This window comes from Aquarana catesbeiana, linkage group LG03 (genome assembly GCF_042186555.1).
Source record: "Aquarana catesbeiana isolate 2022-GZ linkage group LG03, ASM4218655v1, whole genome shotgun sequence".
NCBI classification, from domain to species: domain Eukaryota; kingdom Metazoa; phylum Chordata; class Amphibia; order Anura; family Ranidae; genus Aquarana; species Aquarana catesbeiana.
Window position 1 is genome coordinate 90394765 of NC_133326.1, and position 19905 is coordinate 90414669.

The 19905-nt window shown below is 41.8% G+C and overlaps 1 protein-coding gene across 5 annotated transcripts in view; it reads right to left on the bottom strand.

Annotated features, from left to right (window-relative positions):
• The window catches only part of SLTM (SAFB like transcription modulator), a 214329-nt gene that overhangs the window by 82061 nt on the left and 112363 nt on the right, over positions 1 to 19905 (bottom strand). For all 5 annotated transcript variants that reach the window (XM_073618821.1, XM_073618819.1, XM_073618818.1 and 2 more), the window contains one exon: positions 4013 to 4063. In XM_073618821.1, the coding sequence (XP_073474922.1) occupies positions 4013 to 4063 (51 nt within the window). The remainder of the gene's footprint in view (positions 1 to 4012; positions 4064 to 19905) is intronic.

Here is a 19905-nt window from a genome sequence, read left to right on the forward strand (position 1 = left end):
TTCCATGGACTCAACATGCCTCAAAGCAAATAGCTTGGGGTGTCTACTTTCCAAAATGGGGTCATCTGGGGGGTTTTATGCCATCTGGGCATTTTATGGCCTTCAAAACTGTGATAGGTAGTGAGGAGTAAAATCAAAAATGTACGCCCTTAGAAATCCTGAAGGCAGTGATTGGTTTTCGGGGTCCCGTACGCGGCTAGGCTCCCAAAAAGTCCCACACATGTGGTATCCCCGTACTCAGGAGAAGCAGCTAAATGTATTTTGGGGTGCAATTCCACATATGCCCATGGCCTGTGTGAGCAATATATCATTTAGTGACAACTTTTTGTAATTTTTTTTTTTTTTTTTTGGTCATTATTCAATCACTTGGGACAAAAAAAATGAATATTCAATGGGCTCAACATGCCTCTCAGCAATTTCCTTGGGGTGTCTACTTTCCAAAATGGGGTCATTTGTGGGGGTTTTGTACTGCCCTGCCATTTTAGCACCTCAAGAAACGACATAGGCAGTCATAAATTAAAGGCTGTGTAAATTCCAGAAAATGTACCCTAGTTTGTAGGCGCTATAACTTTTGCGCAAACCAATAAATATACACTTGACATTTTTTTTACCAAAGACATGTGGCCGAATACATTTTGGCCTAAATGTATGACTAAAATTGAGTTTATTGGATTTTTTTTTAGAACAAAAAGTAGAAAATATCATTTTTTTTCAAAATTTTCGGTCTTTTTCCGTGTATAGCGCAAAAAATAAAAAACCGGCAGAGGTGATCAAATACCATCAAAAGAAAGCTCTATTTGTGGGAAGAAAAGGACGCAAATTTCGTTTGGGTACAGCATTGCATGACCGCGCAATTAGCAGTTAAAGCGACGCAGTGCCGAATTGTAAAAAGTGCTCTGGTCAGGAAGGGGGTAAAACCTTCCGGGGCTGAAGTGGTTAAATTCGCTGCTAAAAATCTCAAGGAACAATATCTATGGAACTGGTTGTAGCAGCTAAGAGTTTGTTTCTTGCCACAATCTTGGGACAGAGGGAGGTATTCGTAAACTATTTCGTCAAGCAGCAAATAAAAAAAAAAGCTCTGAAAGCAGCCAGAGATGGCTCGTTTTAGGCTGCATTCACACTTTCCAATTCCAGAGCATGAGACAAAGTGCCCAGAAGAAACATGTTTTGCTGCCAGTCTCGGAAATGTGCTGCAAACAAACATAGTGCTTGAAGTGCCTTTAATGACACTCCAATCACAATTAGCGGATGAGCATTTTCTTGCACTACAAACACGCGCTGAAAAAACGCCTCACTCCACAACCGAAAATGTTCTGGAGCTTCTTTGGCACATTTGTCTCACATAGGGCAGCCCATTCACTTGAATAGGTAGCCCTATGCATGATATGCGAAAGCATGCGGAAAAAGTGCAAAAACCGTGAGCGGAAACAGGCGTTCTCGCTGTGTAAAGTGTGAATAGAGCCTTCATTTGAACTCTCATTCTCAAGCATCACAACAAAAAATCCAGTCAAACATGTTGCTGCATGCATTTACATGACAGCACAGTAGCTGGCTTAAACCTGCCACATATGCATACACCCCACACTAATATTCTCTGCTGGGAGTGTGTTCACTCAGTGGCCCCCAGCACTGACTGAACGGGCATATTGGTAACTGCTTCCGATCAGCAGCTAAAAGGACAGGCTTCCAACCACAGGAATACCGACAGGCAAACCAGCATTAACAACTCAAGTGTGGGAGTGTCAGAAGTACTAGCACTAGCCGCTAATACTGCAATTACAACTATAGGTTTTTCCTTTTGGTTAAAAGTTTTACATGAATAAATAAGAGCCAATCATTGAAAGCACCCCTGTCTGTGGTAAATAGAAATCTTAAGGAGAGCTTGTTCTGTTGAAAAACAGGCTTACTGGCTGGATCACCAGAAAATAAAAATGTAAAAAGATAACCAATACAGTCATCACATCTAAGAATGGGTAAGCTACGATATAGAGAGCTCCCTCTCTCCCTCCTGCTTTTAAGTGGTTGTAAAACAAAAAAAGAAAAACCCACAAGACAAAGGCATAATGAGCTAGTATGCATATGCATCTACTTGTCTTAGATCTAAGCCCCCATAGTGGTACTCGTACACGGCTCCAGCCAGCGACATAGCTCCCGGAGTTACTTCTGGCTAGGATTGGTCAGAGCCGTGATGACGTCACTCCCGTGCACGCACGCGGGACCCGCCGGTAACGGCACACTAACTGAAGCAACATACATGCCATTGCTTCAGTGCGTATGTGCCGATGACAGTGGCACATGCAGATACAGGGGATATCTCCTAAACCATGCAGGTTTAGGAGATATCCGGGGTGTAGCTACAGGCTTACCTGTAGTAAAAAGTGGTTGTAAAGGGTTTACAACCACTTTAAGCACACCAGTATGCAGAAAGATTTGCGAACCCTATGGGATACATTAGTCTCAAAGGGTCCAAGAATCTTTAAATATTCAGCCTATAAACCCTTATTAAAGCAGTATTAAACCCCAAATCAAACATTAAAAATGGTAGCTTACCAATTCTTAGATGTGATAGCTGTATTAATTTATTTTAGGCTCACCTTTTTCATCTGGTGATCCAGCCAGTCTGTTTTTCAAGAGAAAAACTCAGTTACAGGGATAAGACAGACCATTTAACAGACATGGGTTCCTAAAATGATCAGCTTTAATTTACACAAACCCTTTATCCCAAAAAAGAAAACATGTTTGCTGTAACTCATTACAGAGTATTAGCTGGAGATCAGGTTAAATTTGTTACTGTATGTAAATCTATTACTTCTAAACTCAACATCTCTCCCTAGACTGACAATACCGCTGTCCAAACATGCCCTCTGTGCACCCTCATCCAGAGTGGTGTCATATTCTATTAGGTGTTACTGGCCAGATCACCAGGTGAATAGAGAGGGGGGGGAACTAAAACAGAACACTAAATGCAGCCACCACATCTAATGATTGGCATGATGCTCTAGATTATACTTTTGGTTTTGGGTATAAAATACAGCTTAGTGATTGTAAGGTCTCGAAAAAAAAAAAAAAAAAAAAAAAAATCATGTTATACTTACTTGCTCTGTGCAATTGGTTTTGCACATAGCAGCCCAGATCCTCCTCTTCTCGGGTCCCCCTTAGCTGCTTCGGGCCCCTCTCCATCAAATGTCCCTACGGTCAGCAGCTTACTATGGGGGCACTGGAGCTGAGTCATAGCTCCGTGCGTCCATTCAGACAGGGAGCCATGCCCCTCTCTGCCGACTGACAACTGTGGTTGTCAGAGTGTCCCGACTGGTTTAGACACTCGTGGACATCACTGGAGCTTAAGTAATAAGGGAGTGCAAAAGGGGTGGTTGCCACACACACAAAAGGTTATAAAAAACCTTCCGCCTTTAAAACTCCCTTACATTTCTCCTACACTGAAAACTTCCCTTGACAGTTTGAAAGCAATCCATGATAGAAGTGTATTTTATTCCATGACAATGCAGCCAATGTAAATATAAAATGATACACACAAAGATCGATTTGTATCATATTACACTACATGTGGGAATTTTGTATAAATTTTTTGCCAGGTCTGCACTGAGAACCGCGCGATTGAATGTCGCCAGTGGCTCAGTTCACTCCGCTCTGTCTCGTTCCCCGCCCCCCACTGTAACGCTGAGCTGTGGAAGGCGGGGAGTGGCCATCTCAGTCTCTCAGCAGCTGAGACGGGCATCAGTCCAAGCACCTGGCAGATTCAGACTTTGTCGCGATGACGCGGTGCCTGAACTGATTCAAGTGACGTCAGCAGAAAGCAGACTTGAGACCACACTCTGCTGAAAAATAGGCCACAAGAGTGCAAAACAAAATTACCCTCCTGTGACCCATAGGAGAATCCAAGCCAAAGAGCTCAGGCTGGACTTGTTTCACTTCATAATAAAATTATTGCAATCTGACTTCAATTTTTTTCAATTCTTCTTTCCCAGAGAAATTAAGTGAAAAAATGACTTACATCAGGAACAACATCATGATCAGAATAAGTTTGGGTATCCTGGTTTTCATCCTAAATGAAAGGGGAAAATTTTATACAAATATATAAAAATAAAAAATAAAAAAAAAGGCTTTGAAAATACAAAAAACAGTATGCAAAGTTAAAAACAACCTATACAGGTCCACTGGATTGATTTAACATGTAACACAAAAAGGCATGCAAATTATCTTTATTTCCCCTGCTAGACCTTAGACAAAAGCAGTCACTTGACCATCTTGTTCAGTTTTTAAAACACTCTCCCTCTCCCCTTTAATGTAGGATACAGAGGAAGAGTGTATGGATTTAGTATGCATACCTGGAAAGTCAGAAGTACTTACATACATACTTGTTCCAAGTCTTACTAGAAAAATAATTTGTTTTGGTAAGCCCTAACCATAAACTCTCCACTTTTGGTCTTTTGAAGAAGAGTGGCTTGTTGATGCTCACTTATTGGAATCTTAAATCACCTTGAATCAAAATAAAAAGCTTACAAGCAGGCATGCTAATTGCAACGCCTGCATGCAGTGTTCTGCAGAACTTACAACTGAGCTTCTCATGCATGGCTCAATTTACATTTCTGGCATTGTGCTTGTGTATCAGGATGGCTAAACTGATACTCATGCTAGGAGTTATGTTATCCCAAGCAGACCAATCAAGACAGCCAGATACCAGCATCCGGAAGAAGAGGGACCTGTGGGACATCAGCACTGGAGAGGAGGCAAGTATCAAGAACTTCAGTTCCACTTTAAGGCCTCATGCACACTGGATATTTTTACAGCTGCTGTTTTTGGCTTCAGACGTTTTTTTCTGCAGTCAAACTCCCTAGCATGTTATCCTAGGTGTCCATGCACACATAGGCTGTAACCAGTTTTTGGCAGGGGCGTTTTCTGGCTGGAAAAATGCTCTAACTCTGAAAAATACAGCTTTCTGCGTTTCAGCATGAGCCATAAGCTTTTATGGGAGTATAGTTTTGCAAAAAAAAAAAAAAAAAAAAAAAAAAAAGCTACAGCTTCCTACAGCTAGCATTACTGGCTTTTTTCTAACCTCCTGTGTGCACGAGGTCGAAGTCTCACCGACTCTGAACAAGTACATACCCAGTGAAGTAGAACGACAGATCCAGCAGATTTGGACTAATTTACAAGCAATACACATCAAACCACAAATCAAATTACTTCAAGCCTCCTCCAAGTAGCCAACTACTTTTATTTATTTTGTTACTGTGATTTGACTTCCTAATACAGGGTGGCTAGGTTTGTTTTGCATAATCCCACTGTATGTAGGAACGTAGCCAGCCAAAAATGAGCTAGGGACTTTGGGATATATAGTATGCATAGAGCAGTGCACATGGCCGAAACTAAAATGCACTGCTTGTTCCAAACAAGCGGGGCGGGGGGGGGGGGGGGGGTATGGGGGGTTGTCGGGAGGTCACAGAGGAAAGTCTAAGCTTAAACCGAAGCTAAAAAGTTATTGGCCGGTTAGTAAACAGCTGGTTCAGTTTGTCTGCTCTAGTTTTCATAAATTCTCCCATGTGTTTAATAGTAGTTTTTTGTTTTTTTGTTTTTTTTTAAGTCAGCAGCTGCAAACTTTTAAAAATAAGGACACTCATCTGACCAGGGCACCCGCGATGTCAGCATCCGGGGCCACACCGTCCCTTGGATGCTGCCGCCGCCATCTTTGGTAAGGGAATGAAGCAAGGCTTCACTTCCTGATTCCTAGGGGGGCATGAGGCGTAGAACCCCCACGGAGGTCTATGCTCGGAAGTGGGTGCAATTACCTGCATTATACCACCCACCGCCCCCCCCCCCCCCCGAAAACGTGGCAAATGTGACACAGGAGGGAGGGTTTCCCCATTAGGAAGATCACCAGGATATTAAAATCAGAGCTATAGCTTATTTAAGGTTACAGTGAAAGGAACAAAGCTAAAAAAATAAAAAAAATTACATAAGATTTGAGGCAGGATCAGGGAGATCAGAATTAAACAGATATGAAATTCTGTTCAACCATACATCAAACTGAAGGAAAAAAACATGCCGTTCTACAAATAAAAACAGGCCAGTACAAAATATAAAGAGTGGAGTGGATTGTACCCATAAAAGAAAAAAAAAAAAAAAAAAGAAAAAAATAAAAAAAATAAAAAAAGACTGGTGCCTCTCAGAAATAAATTTTTACTTGCGCTTTATAACAAAAAAATAAAAAATAAAATTTATGAAATTAAAAATGCTACCTCATATATACTAGACTGACTGGCTCTTGATATATCATCATTGATATTGCCTGACTCATGTGTTTGGCATGCCTAAAGCCTAGTAAACATGGGCCAAACATTGGGTGGAATCGGCCGGGTCAACAGAAAAAGACTGACATTCGGCCAGTGTGTATGGCAGCCAGGCCGGCTTCTGTCGAAGGCTCAGCACCGAAAAAGGTCTGCCCACAGCATAGCACAGCAAAGGAGATTGCAGTACCAACATCAGATTATTAGTACAGCTGCTCTGACCTGAGTGGTCAGTTTTTTTTCTGTTCAACTATTAGTGTGTACTTGGGGTGACAACGATCTAACAGTGTTATTTGATAAACCAGCACATGCTCTAAGGCTTCATGTACACTAGCAGCTCCTAAAGGCTGCAACTAACGATTATTTTCATAATCGATTCGTTGTTTCGGCCCTAAAAACTTAAGTTTAAGAGATTTTGGCTTTTTTTTGCCAAAGCTCCTGAATTCAACTCCATAAAAGCCTACGTGTTAATATACACATAGGCTTTGAGCAGAGTTTAGGAGCTCTCCTTTAGGCTCTCCTTTTAGTACAAAATTCTGTTTTTTTGATCTCCTAGGACTTCAATGGCAGCTTATTAAAAAAAAAAAAACCCCCACACACACACACACACTATCTCACAAAAGTGAGTACACCGCTCACATTTTTGAAAATATTTTTTTTGCATGTGCTGAAGAAATTACACTTTGCTACAATGTAAAGTAGCGAGTGTAAATTTTCTGTCCCCTCAAATTAACTCACAGCCATTAATGTCTAAACCGCTGGCAACTTAAGAGTACACTCTTAAGTGAAAATGTCCAAATTAGGCCAAAATAAGCAATTTTCCCTCCCCGGTGTCATACGACACAGTGTTACAAAGGTCCCAAGTGTGAATGGGGAGCAGGTGTGTTAAATTTGGTGTCATCCACTCTCTTACTGGTCTCAGGAGGATCTGGAAAAAAAAAAAAAAAAAAAAAAAAAAAAAGAAGAAAGAATTGTTGCTCTACATAAAAGATGGCAAGATGGCCTAGGCTATAAGATTGGCAAGACCCTGAAACTGAGCCGCAGCACGGTGGCCAAGACCATACAGCGGTTTAACATAACAGGTTCCACTCAGAACAGCGCACGTGCTCAGGGTCATATCCAGAGGTTGCCTTTGGAAAATAGACATATTAGGGCTGTCAGCATTGCTGCAGGGTTTGAAGGGGTGGGGTGGGGGTCAGCCTATCAGTGCTCAGACCATACGCCGCACACTGCATCAAATTGGTCTGCATGGTTGTTGTCCCAGAAGAAGGCCTCTTCTAAAGATGAAAGACCGCTAACAGTTTGCTGAAGACAAGCAGACTAAGGACATGGATTACTGGAACCATGTCCTGTGGTCTGATGAGACCAAGATAAATTTATTTGGCTCAGAAGTGTCAAGCGTGTGTGGCAGAAACCAGGTGAGTACAATGACAAGTGTCTTGCCTACAGTCAAGTATGGTGGTGGGAGTGTCATGGTCTGGGGCTGCACGAGTGCTGCCGAAACTGGGGAGCTACAGTTCATTGAGGGAGCCATGAATGCCAACATGTAATGTGACATACTGAAGCAGAGCATGATCCCCCTCCCTTCGGCGACTGGGCCGCAGGGCAGTATTCCAACACAACGACCCCAAACACTCCAAGACAACCGCTGCCTTGCTAAAGAAAATGAGGGTAAAGGTAATGGATTGGCCAAGCATGTCTCCAGACCTAAACCCTAATGAGTATCTGTGGGGCATCCTCAAACAGTAGGTGGAGGAGCGCAAGGTCTCCAACATCCACCCGCTCTGTGATGTTGTCATGGAGTGGAAGAGGACTCCACCAGACCTTCAAAGGTTGCCACTGAACTCCACACCCATGAGGGTTAAGGCAGTGCTGGAAAATGGTGGCCAGACAAAAAATATTGACACTTTGGGCCCAATTTGGACATTTTCAATTAGGAGTGTACTCACTTTTGTTGCCAGCAGTTTGGACATTAAATGGCTGTGAGAGTTAATTTTGAGGGGACAGCAAATTTACACTGTTATACAAGCTGTACACTCACTACTTTACATTGTAGCAAAGTGTCATTTCTTCAGTGTTGTCGCATTAAAAGATATAAAAAATATTTACAAAAAAGCAAGGGGTGTACTTAATTTTGTGAGACTATAGAGAGAATAAAAAAGCAAATACACAAGAAGCTAAATATAATACATTCTATCAGGGATCACAGAAAGAAAATCAATCTTCCTAAACAAATCACAGAGGTGATGTCTAGAGGTAATTACACCAGTAGGTGACAGAGGGAGTAATGTCTAATGGAATCATAGTTTCTGAAGCTCAGGAAAACCAATACAGACCCCACAAAGTCACAAAGGAGGGGTGGTACACGGGAAACTCTCTGTACAAACATCTTAATCAAGAAGTGAAAAGCCAACGGTCTCTGAAACTAGACAGAAAGGGCAGAATCCTTGCCCTTTATTCTGCTGACAGCCAAAAGGCTGGTCTAGACCCAACCGCAGGAAGGAGTGAATTCTTCCCACGGAGAAAACGCTAGGGTGGGAAAACAGATGCACACAAAACGTCTTCCAGGTCTTATGATAGCCCAGAAGAGAAGTAGCCTTTAGCATTGTAGGAACCTCTATCATTAAAGGGTGCCCAGGACTCTATCAGTAGTGATCACCTTCCAGAAGACAAGACAGACTTTGCTGATCCTAGAGCCAGATTCCAGAGCCAACCTGGCATATAGTGCAAATAAATCTATCCTTACAGAGGCTTGATTGACACATCTCACAACAAAGTAGTTTTGTAGAGATATGTATATTAATTGAGCAAGTGTGACTGCCAAAAAAAAAAAGGAAGGAAGCTACCATTAGGCTCAAGAATTTCACGCATTAGCAGAAAGTCAGACGATGCCTAGACTGCAGGGTTTGGAGGTGGAAGAAATACTTTGGCCTGAGCTATGTCAAAATCCTGCAGTTGGTTCCAGAAACCAATTTCTGAAGGTTCAGGATCCATCTGAGCCACTGTAACATCTGGATAGCCACAGGCAAGTTGTCCAACAGAGTACACATCAACTATTCCATCAACAGGTCATCTAGGTATTCCCCAATAGAGATGCAACAAGAGCACAGTAGGGCCAACACCAACACAGCACATTGATGAATACCCAAGGTGCAGACACATAGCCAAAAAGAGCAGGGCCACAAACTGGCAGTGAAGGGATCACAAAGAGAAAGAAATGCTGATGTGCCCGTTGGTTTAAGTTAGGGCTGAAACTACTAATCGATAACTAATCGATTAATATTTTCATAATCGATTAATCGGCCAATAACATAATGGGGTTTAAAAAAAAGCTAAAATTAGCCCTATATTGTACAAAAAGAGCAATTAATCTCTACTGTAAATATTACTTTTACATAGTAAAAAAAACCAAATTTTTTATTTTTTATTTTTTTTAACTCCATTATGTTACTAAATGTCTTAGGTCAGGTTCCCACCCATGTGTTTTTTGGTGCTTTTTGCAGAAATGCACTACAGTTCATTTAACATTCACATCTATGCTTTTTTCAGCTGCTGTGTATTTGGAAAGGACCTTTTTTTAATGCAAATCGGTGCTTTTTTTGGTTCAATATACTCCAATGGAAAAGCTGCAGAAAACCATGTATTACAGTTCTGTTTGAAAATCTGCAAAAAACAGTCTAGAATTTTTTTTTCTTTAAATAAAAAAATTTGACCCGAGTCCAGATTCAACCTCTAATAGTATATAGAGTATATCTCTTCTGTCTGTTATTCTTAGAGAGAATTAAAGATTTTACTCCCTAACCATATAGTTGATTAATTATATTTACCCCATGCGCATAAAGATATTTAGGAATAAATAGTTTTTTTAAAATTTAACTAAATTATACACCACACTTTTTTTTTTTTTTAAAGGTTATTAACCGATTAATCGAAACAATCAGACAACTAATCGATTATGAAAATAATCTTTAGTTGCAGCCCTAGTTTAAGTGTTACTAAACCCACAACCGTAAAATCAGTGTGTAAATGCAGTAAAGCATGTTCGTTATACTCACTGTGGAACATAAGGGGTTAATCTTCCGCATTGTGTAAAAAGGCCATTTAATCCTGGACTTCCCTGAGCCTTTTTTACTGACCCCAATCCATCAGCCATACTACTACAGAGCAGTAGTGGCAAGTCTGCACATGCTCCGTTTTTTGTGCAGTGCTAGATCTTTTTTGGGGGGGTTTTTGGCACAGGGCCATTCAGTGCTGTCCAGACAGAGGCAGGGGTCATCCAGCCTCATATGACAGTCAAAAGGAGAATGAAAACGCCAAGATTAACCAGTGATACTGATAGAAAAATCACAACACTGCTATAAAATGCTGATGAGAATAAAAGGTATTAAGCTGTTTATATTTACAAAAATGACTACCATTTCCATGTTGTGTATTATGGAAGACTGGATATAGTGAATGTAGAAACACTTTAAGACAAGTGCATCCTCTACTGGTATGGTAGACACTGCTGGATCCAAAAAATGGGACTCGAAGCGACAGGCGTAAAGTCTCGATAAGTTTGTACAAAAACTGCAACAGTCACCCAACTTAAGAATTTGGGAATAACAGCATCGGACTGTGATGCCTCAGGGGCTCGCTCATCAGTAAAAAAAGACTGGAATGACTCAGAATGGAAAGTTTTAGCAACTAATATCCAAGAAACCCTCAAGCTCAGTTATCCTGGAGGAGTGGAGAGCACTTGAGGCATCTGTGGTAAGTGAGCAAATAACTGGGTGATTTGGCCCATGAAGCCTTGCAGGACTGTAGGGAAAAACTCAGCCAACATAACAGAGGAACCAATCACACTGAAGCAGCTAAAAAGAACTTTGATGGACATATACTCAAGAGGGAAACCGGATTCCATGCAACAGATGTCATCACAAGCACGGGGGCAGCAAGCAGCCCCCGAGCTGTTAACCGTATGAGCTGCCGACAAAACTGACAGGCGGACCTGAACGGTCCATTCGTGTGAAAGGGGCCTTGCGTCACTTCCTGCTCAAATCAAACAGCATCACAACAGGTTTAGTCTTTACCAACTTTGAGAATAGATAGCTTGTGAAAAAGACTAAACAGACTAAACACGTCAGGATGCCACTGGGCGTGAGCAGGGAGTGATGTAGGTCAAAGTGACATAACTGGTAGTGATGTCAGACTGTGCCAAGTGTGGTGGTGAGATCTCGGAAGCTTGCCAAGTCTTGTGTACCTTTTGCGGTTATGGTTTATATGCTTTACATTATATGCTACAGTGGGGAAATTGAATCCCCTGCAGATTTTCTAAGCTTGCCCACTTAAAAGAAATGAAGGATCTATAATGTTTGTTTTAAGGTGTATTTTAAGTGATATTGACAGAATATCAACCAAAAATACAGAAAAAACATGATACAAATGTTCTAAATTAAGTTGCAGTTCAGTGAGCAAAATAAGTATTTGACGCCCAAGCAAACAATGGCTTAGTACTTGGTGGAGAAACACTTGCTGCCAAGCACAGAGGTAAGACTTTTCTTGCAGTTGGTTACCAGGTTTGCACACATCTGGAGGAGGGATTTTGGTCCACTCTTTTTAACAGATCTTCTAGAAATCTTAAAGTGGTTGTTAACCCACTTCTATAAAAAGCTCCTATCCCCTCTGTAATATAACAATAACTGCCCGTGCCATATAAAAAAAAATATGCTCATCTGTACCTATAACACAGCGTCTGCCAGCGATCAGGTGACTCCTCGGCTCGGCTGACAACTCTAGCAGGCAGGGCCGAGAGAAAGAGAGAAAGAAAGAGAAAGAGAGAAAGAGGGGAGTCATGCGATCGCTGGGAGCCGCTGTGTTATAGGTACAGGTGCCTTTGTTCAATTACAGAGGGGATAAGAGCATTTTAGATTAATTAATGAGAGCAGAAGGAGTGGAGGGGGTGGGCGCTGACACAAGGACAGGGAGGGGGGAGAGGACGAAGGAGAGGACAAAAACAGGGCTGCGGATGATGGAGGCACATACGCTGACCACGGTGTCATGGCTTAGCAGCCATGACACACCGTAATCAGCTTATGGGGAGGGGTAGAGTCAGGCAGGATCAGCCAGGTTTTTTTTTTTTGGTATTAAAGGGGGCCAAATTACACAGCACAAGCACTGTGCTATAAAACATGCAGGCGATAAAAGCAGCCCGAGTTGTGTTGGGGAGAATGCTATATGTAGATTAGCAGAGCCCTGAAAGTGTCTACCTATGAGAGGGGGTGTGCCTTTCCTCCAATTAGCTGTATGCCCAGACTTCACTGCAGTGTTGGAACAGGAAGAGTGGGGGGAGGGGAAAAAAAAAAATTTTTTCGCTGAACTTTCAACAGTTTAACCACTTCCGGACCGTCGCACGCCGATGTACGTCCTCACTTTGAGGACGGATATCGTTGTTATAGCAGCAGCTAGCTGCCATAACCCTGGTATTCCCATATTCGGCCAGCAGTCCAGTACAAGATAAAAGTGTTCTCTGTGGCGGGTTCGCTGCAAGATCACTTTTAATCGGCGGCGGGAGAGGCCCCCCCCCCCCGAACTGGTTCCTTTCGCTGCATACCAGAGCCGTCGGCAGAGGCGATCCGGTCCTTGTTCTGGCTGTGAATGGAGATGAGGGGAAGATGGCCCACACCCGTCTCCATGACACTGCAGGGCGGAAGGGACGTCAAAATGTCACTTCGGCCCATAGCTCTTAAAGGGTCTTTTTTCCCCCCCTTTTTTTAAATGACAATTTTTTTTTTTAACTGCATATTAGTGTAAATATGAGATCCGAGGTCTTTTTGACCACAGATCTCATATTTAAGAGGCCATGTCATGCTTTTTTTCTATTAAAAGGGGTGTTTACATTACTTGTAATAGGAATAAAAACAGTGTAAAAATAAAAAAAAGGTAAAAAAAAAAAAAATTTTTTTTTAAACGCGCCCAGTCCCTCGGAGCTCGCGTGCAGAAGCGAACACATACGTGAGTAGCGCCCGCATATGAAAACGGTGTTCAAACCACACATGTAAGGTATCGCCGCGATTAGTAGAGCGAGAGCAATAATTCTAGCCCTAGACCTCTTCTGTAACGCAAAACATGCAAACTGTAGAATTTTTTAAACGTCGTCCACGGAAGTTTTTAAGGGTAAAAGTTTGTCGCCATTCCACGAGCGGGCGCAATTTTTAAGCGTGACATGTTGGGTATCAATTTACTCGGCGTAACATTTTTTTGTGAAAGATAAAGGATGTTTGGGGGTTCTAAGTAATTTTCTAGCAAAAAAATAAATAAATGTTTTTAACTAAAAGCTAAATTTTGGTCTTATCTGACCACAGTACTTTATCCCAGTCCTTCTCTGAATCATTTAGATGTTCATGAGCCTTCTTGAAGAAGGGGGCTCGCCGTGTTTAGAAGAAATATGCTATGACCAAGAACACCATCCCTGCAGTCAAGCTTTGAGGTGGAAACATGATGCTTTAGGGGTTTTTCTCTGCTAAAAGATACAGACCAACTTAAAGTGGAGGGCCACCCTAAAATAAAAAATTGCATGAAAAAAAAAAAAAATCGTAAAAGAAATAAAAAAAAACATTTGAAAAAAAAAATTTTTAAACTTACCTGAACCCTTGTTGCTAGGCAGTCTTCCTATTCCGCGGCGTGTCCTGCTCCTCGGTGAGCGGCCCCGTTGCCTTCTGGGAACTGTGTGTGTTCCAAGAAAACCACGGGGCCATTCACAGATCGTGCGCAGTAGGAAACTGTCAGTGAAGCCGCAAGGCACCACCGCCTGTTTCCGTTACATAGGATGGCGGTGCCGGGACTCGACAGCCGAGGGACGGGTCAGCCTCGGGTGGCCGACATCGCGGGCACCCAAGACAGGCAAGTCTACTTATTTAAAGTCAGCAGCTACAGTGTTTGTAGCTGCTGACTTAATTTTTTTTTTTTTTTTTTATCCTGGCCGGAATCTCGCTTTAAGGGGCCAATGGACGGGGCCCAAGTATTGTAACATCTTGGATGAGAACCTTCTTCCCTCAGCCAGAACACTGAAGATGGGTCATGGATGGGTCTCCCAGCATGACAGTGACCCAAAATAAAATCGCCAAGGCAACAAAGGAGTGGCTGAAGCACATTAAGGTCATGGAGTGGCCTAGCCAGTCTCCAGACCTTAAGCCTACAAAAAAAAAAAAAAAAACCCAAAGGCGGGAGCTGAACTTCAAGTTGCAAAGCAGCAACCAAGAAACCTTAAGGCCCTTTTCACACGGGCAGACCATTCAGGTCCACCTGTCAGTTTTTTTACGCGGACCTGAACGGACGCTACATACAGGTCTATGGAGCGACGGATGTCAGTGGTGACATGTTTGCTGTCATCCGACCAGCTCCGATCCGCTAAAGTGTGACAGAAGAAAACCCTACTTATGAAAACGGATTCTACGGTCCGTCTTCACCCGATCCCCCATAGAGGAGAGTGGCACTCTGACAGGTCGGTCCCTGCACAGTGTGCATAGACAGACCCCTTATATGCCTGCTCAGTGGGGATTGACGGAGCGATAACCTGCTGAACAAAGCGGAGCCCGTAACCGGACACGTCCGTGTGAAAGGGCCCTAAGGGTTTAGAGTAGATCTGTGACGAGTGGACCACAATCTCCCCCTGAGAGGTGTGCAAACCTGGTGATTAACTACCAGAAACATCTTAACTCTGTGCTTGCCAACAAGGGTTTCTCCACCAAGCACGAAGTCATGTTTTGTTTGGGGGATCAAGTACTTATTTTACCCACTGAACTGCAACTCAATCTTTAATATTTGTATCATGTGTTTTTTCTGGATTTTAGGTTGATAGTCATCACTTAACCACTTGCCGACCGTAGGACGTCCTGAGTTTGTGGGGGTATATCTGAATAATGCCTACAGCTAGAGGCATCATTCAGTTTTCAGCCGGCGATCCCCTACACCAGGGATATGCAATTAGCGGATCTCCAGCTGTTGCAAAACTACAATTCCCATCATGCCTCTGGGTATCATGCTTGTGGCTGTCAGAGTCTTGCTATGCCTCATGGGACTTGTAGTTCTGCTACAGCTGGAGGTCCACTAATTGCATATCCCTGCCCTACACCATAAGAACGATCATAGCGGCGGGTCTGCAATCGGTGAGTCGGAGAACGCATTCGCCAGATGTCCACCATAGAGATTTCCGGCAGACCAGCCTAGAGGTGAGATGTAGGGTCTTACTGACCCCATATCTCACTGTCATGCCATATTAATAAAAGTGATCAAAACAATTTCTTTTTTTAATAAAGTGTCTAATTAAAGTTTAAGTAAAATAAATAAAAAAAAAAAAAAAAAGTTTTAAGTGCCCCTGTCCCCGTGTAATCGCACGCAGATGCAAGTCCCGTCCACATACGAAAACTGTAAAAACCACACATGTGAGGTGTCGCCGCGAACGTTAGAGCAAGAGCAATAATTCTAGCCCTAGACCTCCTCTGTAACTCAAAACATGTAACCAGTAAAAATGTTTAAAGCATCGCCTATGGGGATTTTTAAGTGATGGAGTTTTGCGCCATTCCACGAGCTTGTGCAATTTTTAAGCGTGACATGTTAGGTTTCTATTTACTTGGCGCAACTTCATCTTTCACATTATGCAAAAAAAAAAAAAAAAACACACACACACACACACACAACACCACACACGGGCCAACTTCACCGTTTACTGTTTAAAGCATGAAACTTATTTAAAAAAATAAATAAATTAAAAAATTAAAAAAAAAAACACGACGCTTGAAAAAATTTCTGCGCAAATATCGTGCGAGATAAAAAGTTGCAATGACCGCCATTGTATTCTCTAGGGTCTCTGCTATATAAAAAAAAAAAAAAAAAAAAAAAAAAAAAACACCATATACAATGTTTAGGGGTTCTGTGTAATTTTCTAGCAAAAAAATGATGATTTTTACATGTAGGAGCGAAGTGTCAGAATTGGCCGGGTTAGTAAGTGGTTAAAATACACCTATAATAAAATGATAGAGCCTTCATTCCTTTGTAAGTGGGCAAACTTGCTAAATCTGCAGGGGATCAAATAATTATTTTCCCCACTGTACAATGCAATTAACAGTATGGTGAGCGTTTTTTTAATTAAATACAATTTTATTCTTTGGTTTTAATGAACTACGGGAAGCATTCTACTCATTTACATGACATCAGGGGGTTTGGCTGGCTCAGGGGTGGGCTGTTCAGAATACATCAGCTCAGCAGGGGAGGTCGGTGATCTGAAAGCTATTTTTTGGTTTAGCCCGCTGGATTAAATATAAAAAAAAAATAAATAAATAATAATCCTAGCTTCAACTGTATATTAAAAACGTTTTATATTTCCCAATCATAAAACAAACACGTTTACACATTTCTCAGATAACCTTTTTAAAAACCGTTAAGTTTTTCCTTTAACTCATGTAGAAAGCAAATAATTTATGCATTCGGAGGGAATAATAATTAAAAAGCACCAACTCACAAAATTTTGGCAAATTAGCTGCCCGATTCCCAAGTTAAGTCATGTACATTGAATTTCCCTTTAAAATGTGCTGTACTGACAATCTTAATACAGCGATCTCCCCTACTGTTCTATTGTGCCCTGACAGGGGGGGACAACCCCCAGCAACAACACTCCGATCAGTGCTCCCATTCTCGGCCACGCCCCTTCGTCAGAAGTCAGCTGTCGGACTGGCTTCGGTACACACAGGCCAAATGCCGGCAGGTTTCTACTGAACCTGCCGATGCCGCGCGACATTCAGCTTGTGTGTACGGGCTTTAGGTCTTTTAAGATGTTAGTCACACCTACAAGTTCTCCTGCCAGCTACACATTTTTATAACATTACAAAAACCAGCAAACTAATGATTTTGGAAATAAAATGCCAGAGTAAAAAATAAAAAACCCACACCCACCACACAACATAAAAAAATAAAATCATAATCCACATATGCCATTATTATACCAGCAACAGAACATATGTACAGTTACCAATTTAAAAAACAAATTACATGGACATAAAGAAAAGCTTATGTGGATAGGCAATAAAACCAAATGCATACATAAAAAAAAAACAAAAAAAAAAAAAAAAACACCTATCTCAAAAGCTGCAAAAAAGCATAGGGAATTTATGTGAGCCATACCGCAAGAGCTTACAGAGGAGTTACAAGCAAAACCCTATGCACACCAACAAATCAAGGTTAATGTTTTTTTCCAGCCAAAGTGACTGAATTCCTCTTTCAAATTGCACACCCAGAAGATAACCTTACTTGTTCCCGGTTAACCTTTGCTGCCTTAAACTTCACCTCTTCTCTTACTAGAGAGGTGTGATGAGGCTGGTTCATTGTCCAATGAGCATGCAGGAGATAAAAGGCAAAAACCAGGAACTGTCACAAACGTGACTAAGCTTTGTGATGGGGTAGGTGTGCACACCCACATACAAATAGAACAATCTGAAATCAAAAAGGAAATTTCAGTAATTCAATTCAAAAAGTCAAACTCATAATTTATGAGGGATAAGATCTCAAGCATTTCCCTTTTCATTTTGGAGGATTTTGGCTTACAGCTAGTGAAAACCCAAAATTCAGTATCTCCGAAAATTAGATTACTACACAAGAAAAAAAAAAAAAAAAAGATTTTTAATACAGAAATGTTGGCTTACTGAAAAGTATGTCAATGTACAGTATAGTATACACTCAATACTTGGTCGGGGCATCAATGCGGCATGAAGGTTATCCACCTGTGGCACTGCTGAGGTGTTATGGAAGCCCAGGTTGCTTTGATAGCAGCCTTCAGCTCATCTGCATTGTTGGGTCTGGTGCCTCATCTTCCTCTCAACTATACCCCACAGATTCTCTATGGGGTTTCGGTCAGGAGAGTTTGCTGGCCAATAAAGCACAGCAATACCATGATTAAACCAGGTATTGGTACTTTTGGCAGTGTGGGCAGGTGTAAAGTCCTGCTGGCAAATGAAATCAGGATCTCCATAAAGCTGGTCAGCAGAGGGAAGCTTTAAGTGCTCTAGAGTTACCTGGTAGAAGGCTGCACTGACTTTGGGCTTGATAAAACACAGTGGACCAACACCAGCAGACAACATGGCTCCCTAAATTATTACTGATGGTGGCAAATGTTTCATTTCATTCAGAAATCAAGGTCCCAGAGTCTGGAGGAAAAGTGGAGAGGCACAGAATCAAAGTTACATGAGGTCCAGTGTGAAGTTTCCACAGTCAGTGATGATTTAGGGAGCAATGTCTTCTGTTGGCGTTTAGACTTGATAAAATACAGTGGACTAATTCAGTGCAGCCCTCTACTAGGAAATTCTAGAGCACTTCATGCTTTCCTCTGCTGACCAGCTTTATGGAGATGCGGATTTCATTTGGCAGCTGGACTTAGCACCTGCCCACACTGCCAAAAGTACCAATACCTGGTTTAATGATCATGGAATCACCGTGCTCTATTGGCCAGCAAACTCGCTTGACCTAAACCTTAGACCCCTTTCACACTGGGGCGGTTTGCAGGTGGTATTGCGCTAAAAATACCACCTGCAAACCGCCCCTAAACAGCCTCCGCTGTTTGTTCAGTGTGAAAGCCCGAGGGCTTTCACACTGAAGCGGTGCGCAGGCTGGGCGGTGAAAAAAGTCCTGCAAACCGCTTTTTTGGAGCGGTGTATTCACCGCTCCTTCACCACTCCTGCCCATTGAAATCAATGGGACAGCGCGGCTATAGCCGTGCTGTACGAGGGATTTTAACCCTTTTTCGGCCACCAGCGGGGGTTAAAACCGCACCGCTAGCGGCCGAATACCGCTGCAAGAACGACGGTACAGCAGCGCTAAAAAATAGCGCTGTTGTACCGCCGACGCCCCCACCGCTCCAGTGTGAAAGAGGCCTTAGAGAGAGAATCTGTGGGGTATTGTCAAGAGGAAGATGAGCCACCAGACCCAACAATACAGATGAGCTGAATGCCCTATCAAAAGCAAGCTGGTCTTCCATAACTCCCCAGCAGTGCCACAGGCTGAATGCCTCCATGCCACACTGCAGGTGTGTGTGTGTGTATGTGTATGTGTGTATGTGTATGTGTATGTGTGTATGTATATATATATATATATATATATATATATATATATATATATATATATATATATATATATATATATATATATATATATATTGCATACGATACAATTTTCTGAGATACCGAATTATGGGTTTTCAGTAGCTGTAACCCATAAGCAAAATTAAAGAAAGAAATATTTGAAAAATATCAATCTGTGTGTAATTTAAATATGAGTTTCACTGTCTGAATTCAATTACTGAAAACCATAACGTTTGTGTCTCTTTAATATACAAAAAAGATTTATATTTTTAAATGGCAATGGTATCACTGTTAGGGAGATGTTGAAACAATGAGTGACAACATTTTGCAGAGATTTCAGATCCATTACTGTTGTGTCTATAGGAAAGGAATTGAAAAGGAAATGTCCCCAATGCAAAAGTTTCAAAGCTTCATAAAATTAAAGTAATCAGGAAAAAGAGTAAAAAAGCAGAACCCCGCCGCCAAATAGAATTTTTCAGTTTTAAGATTTTCAAAGC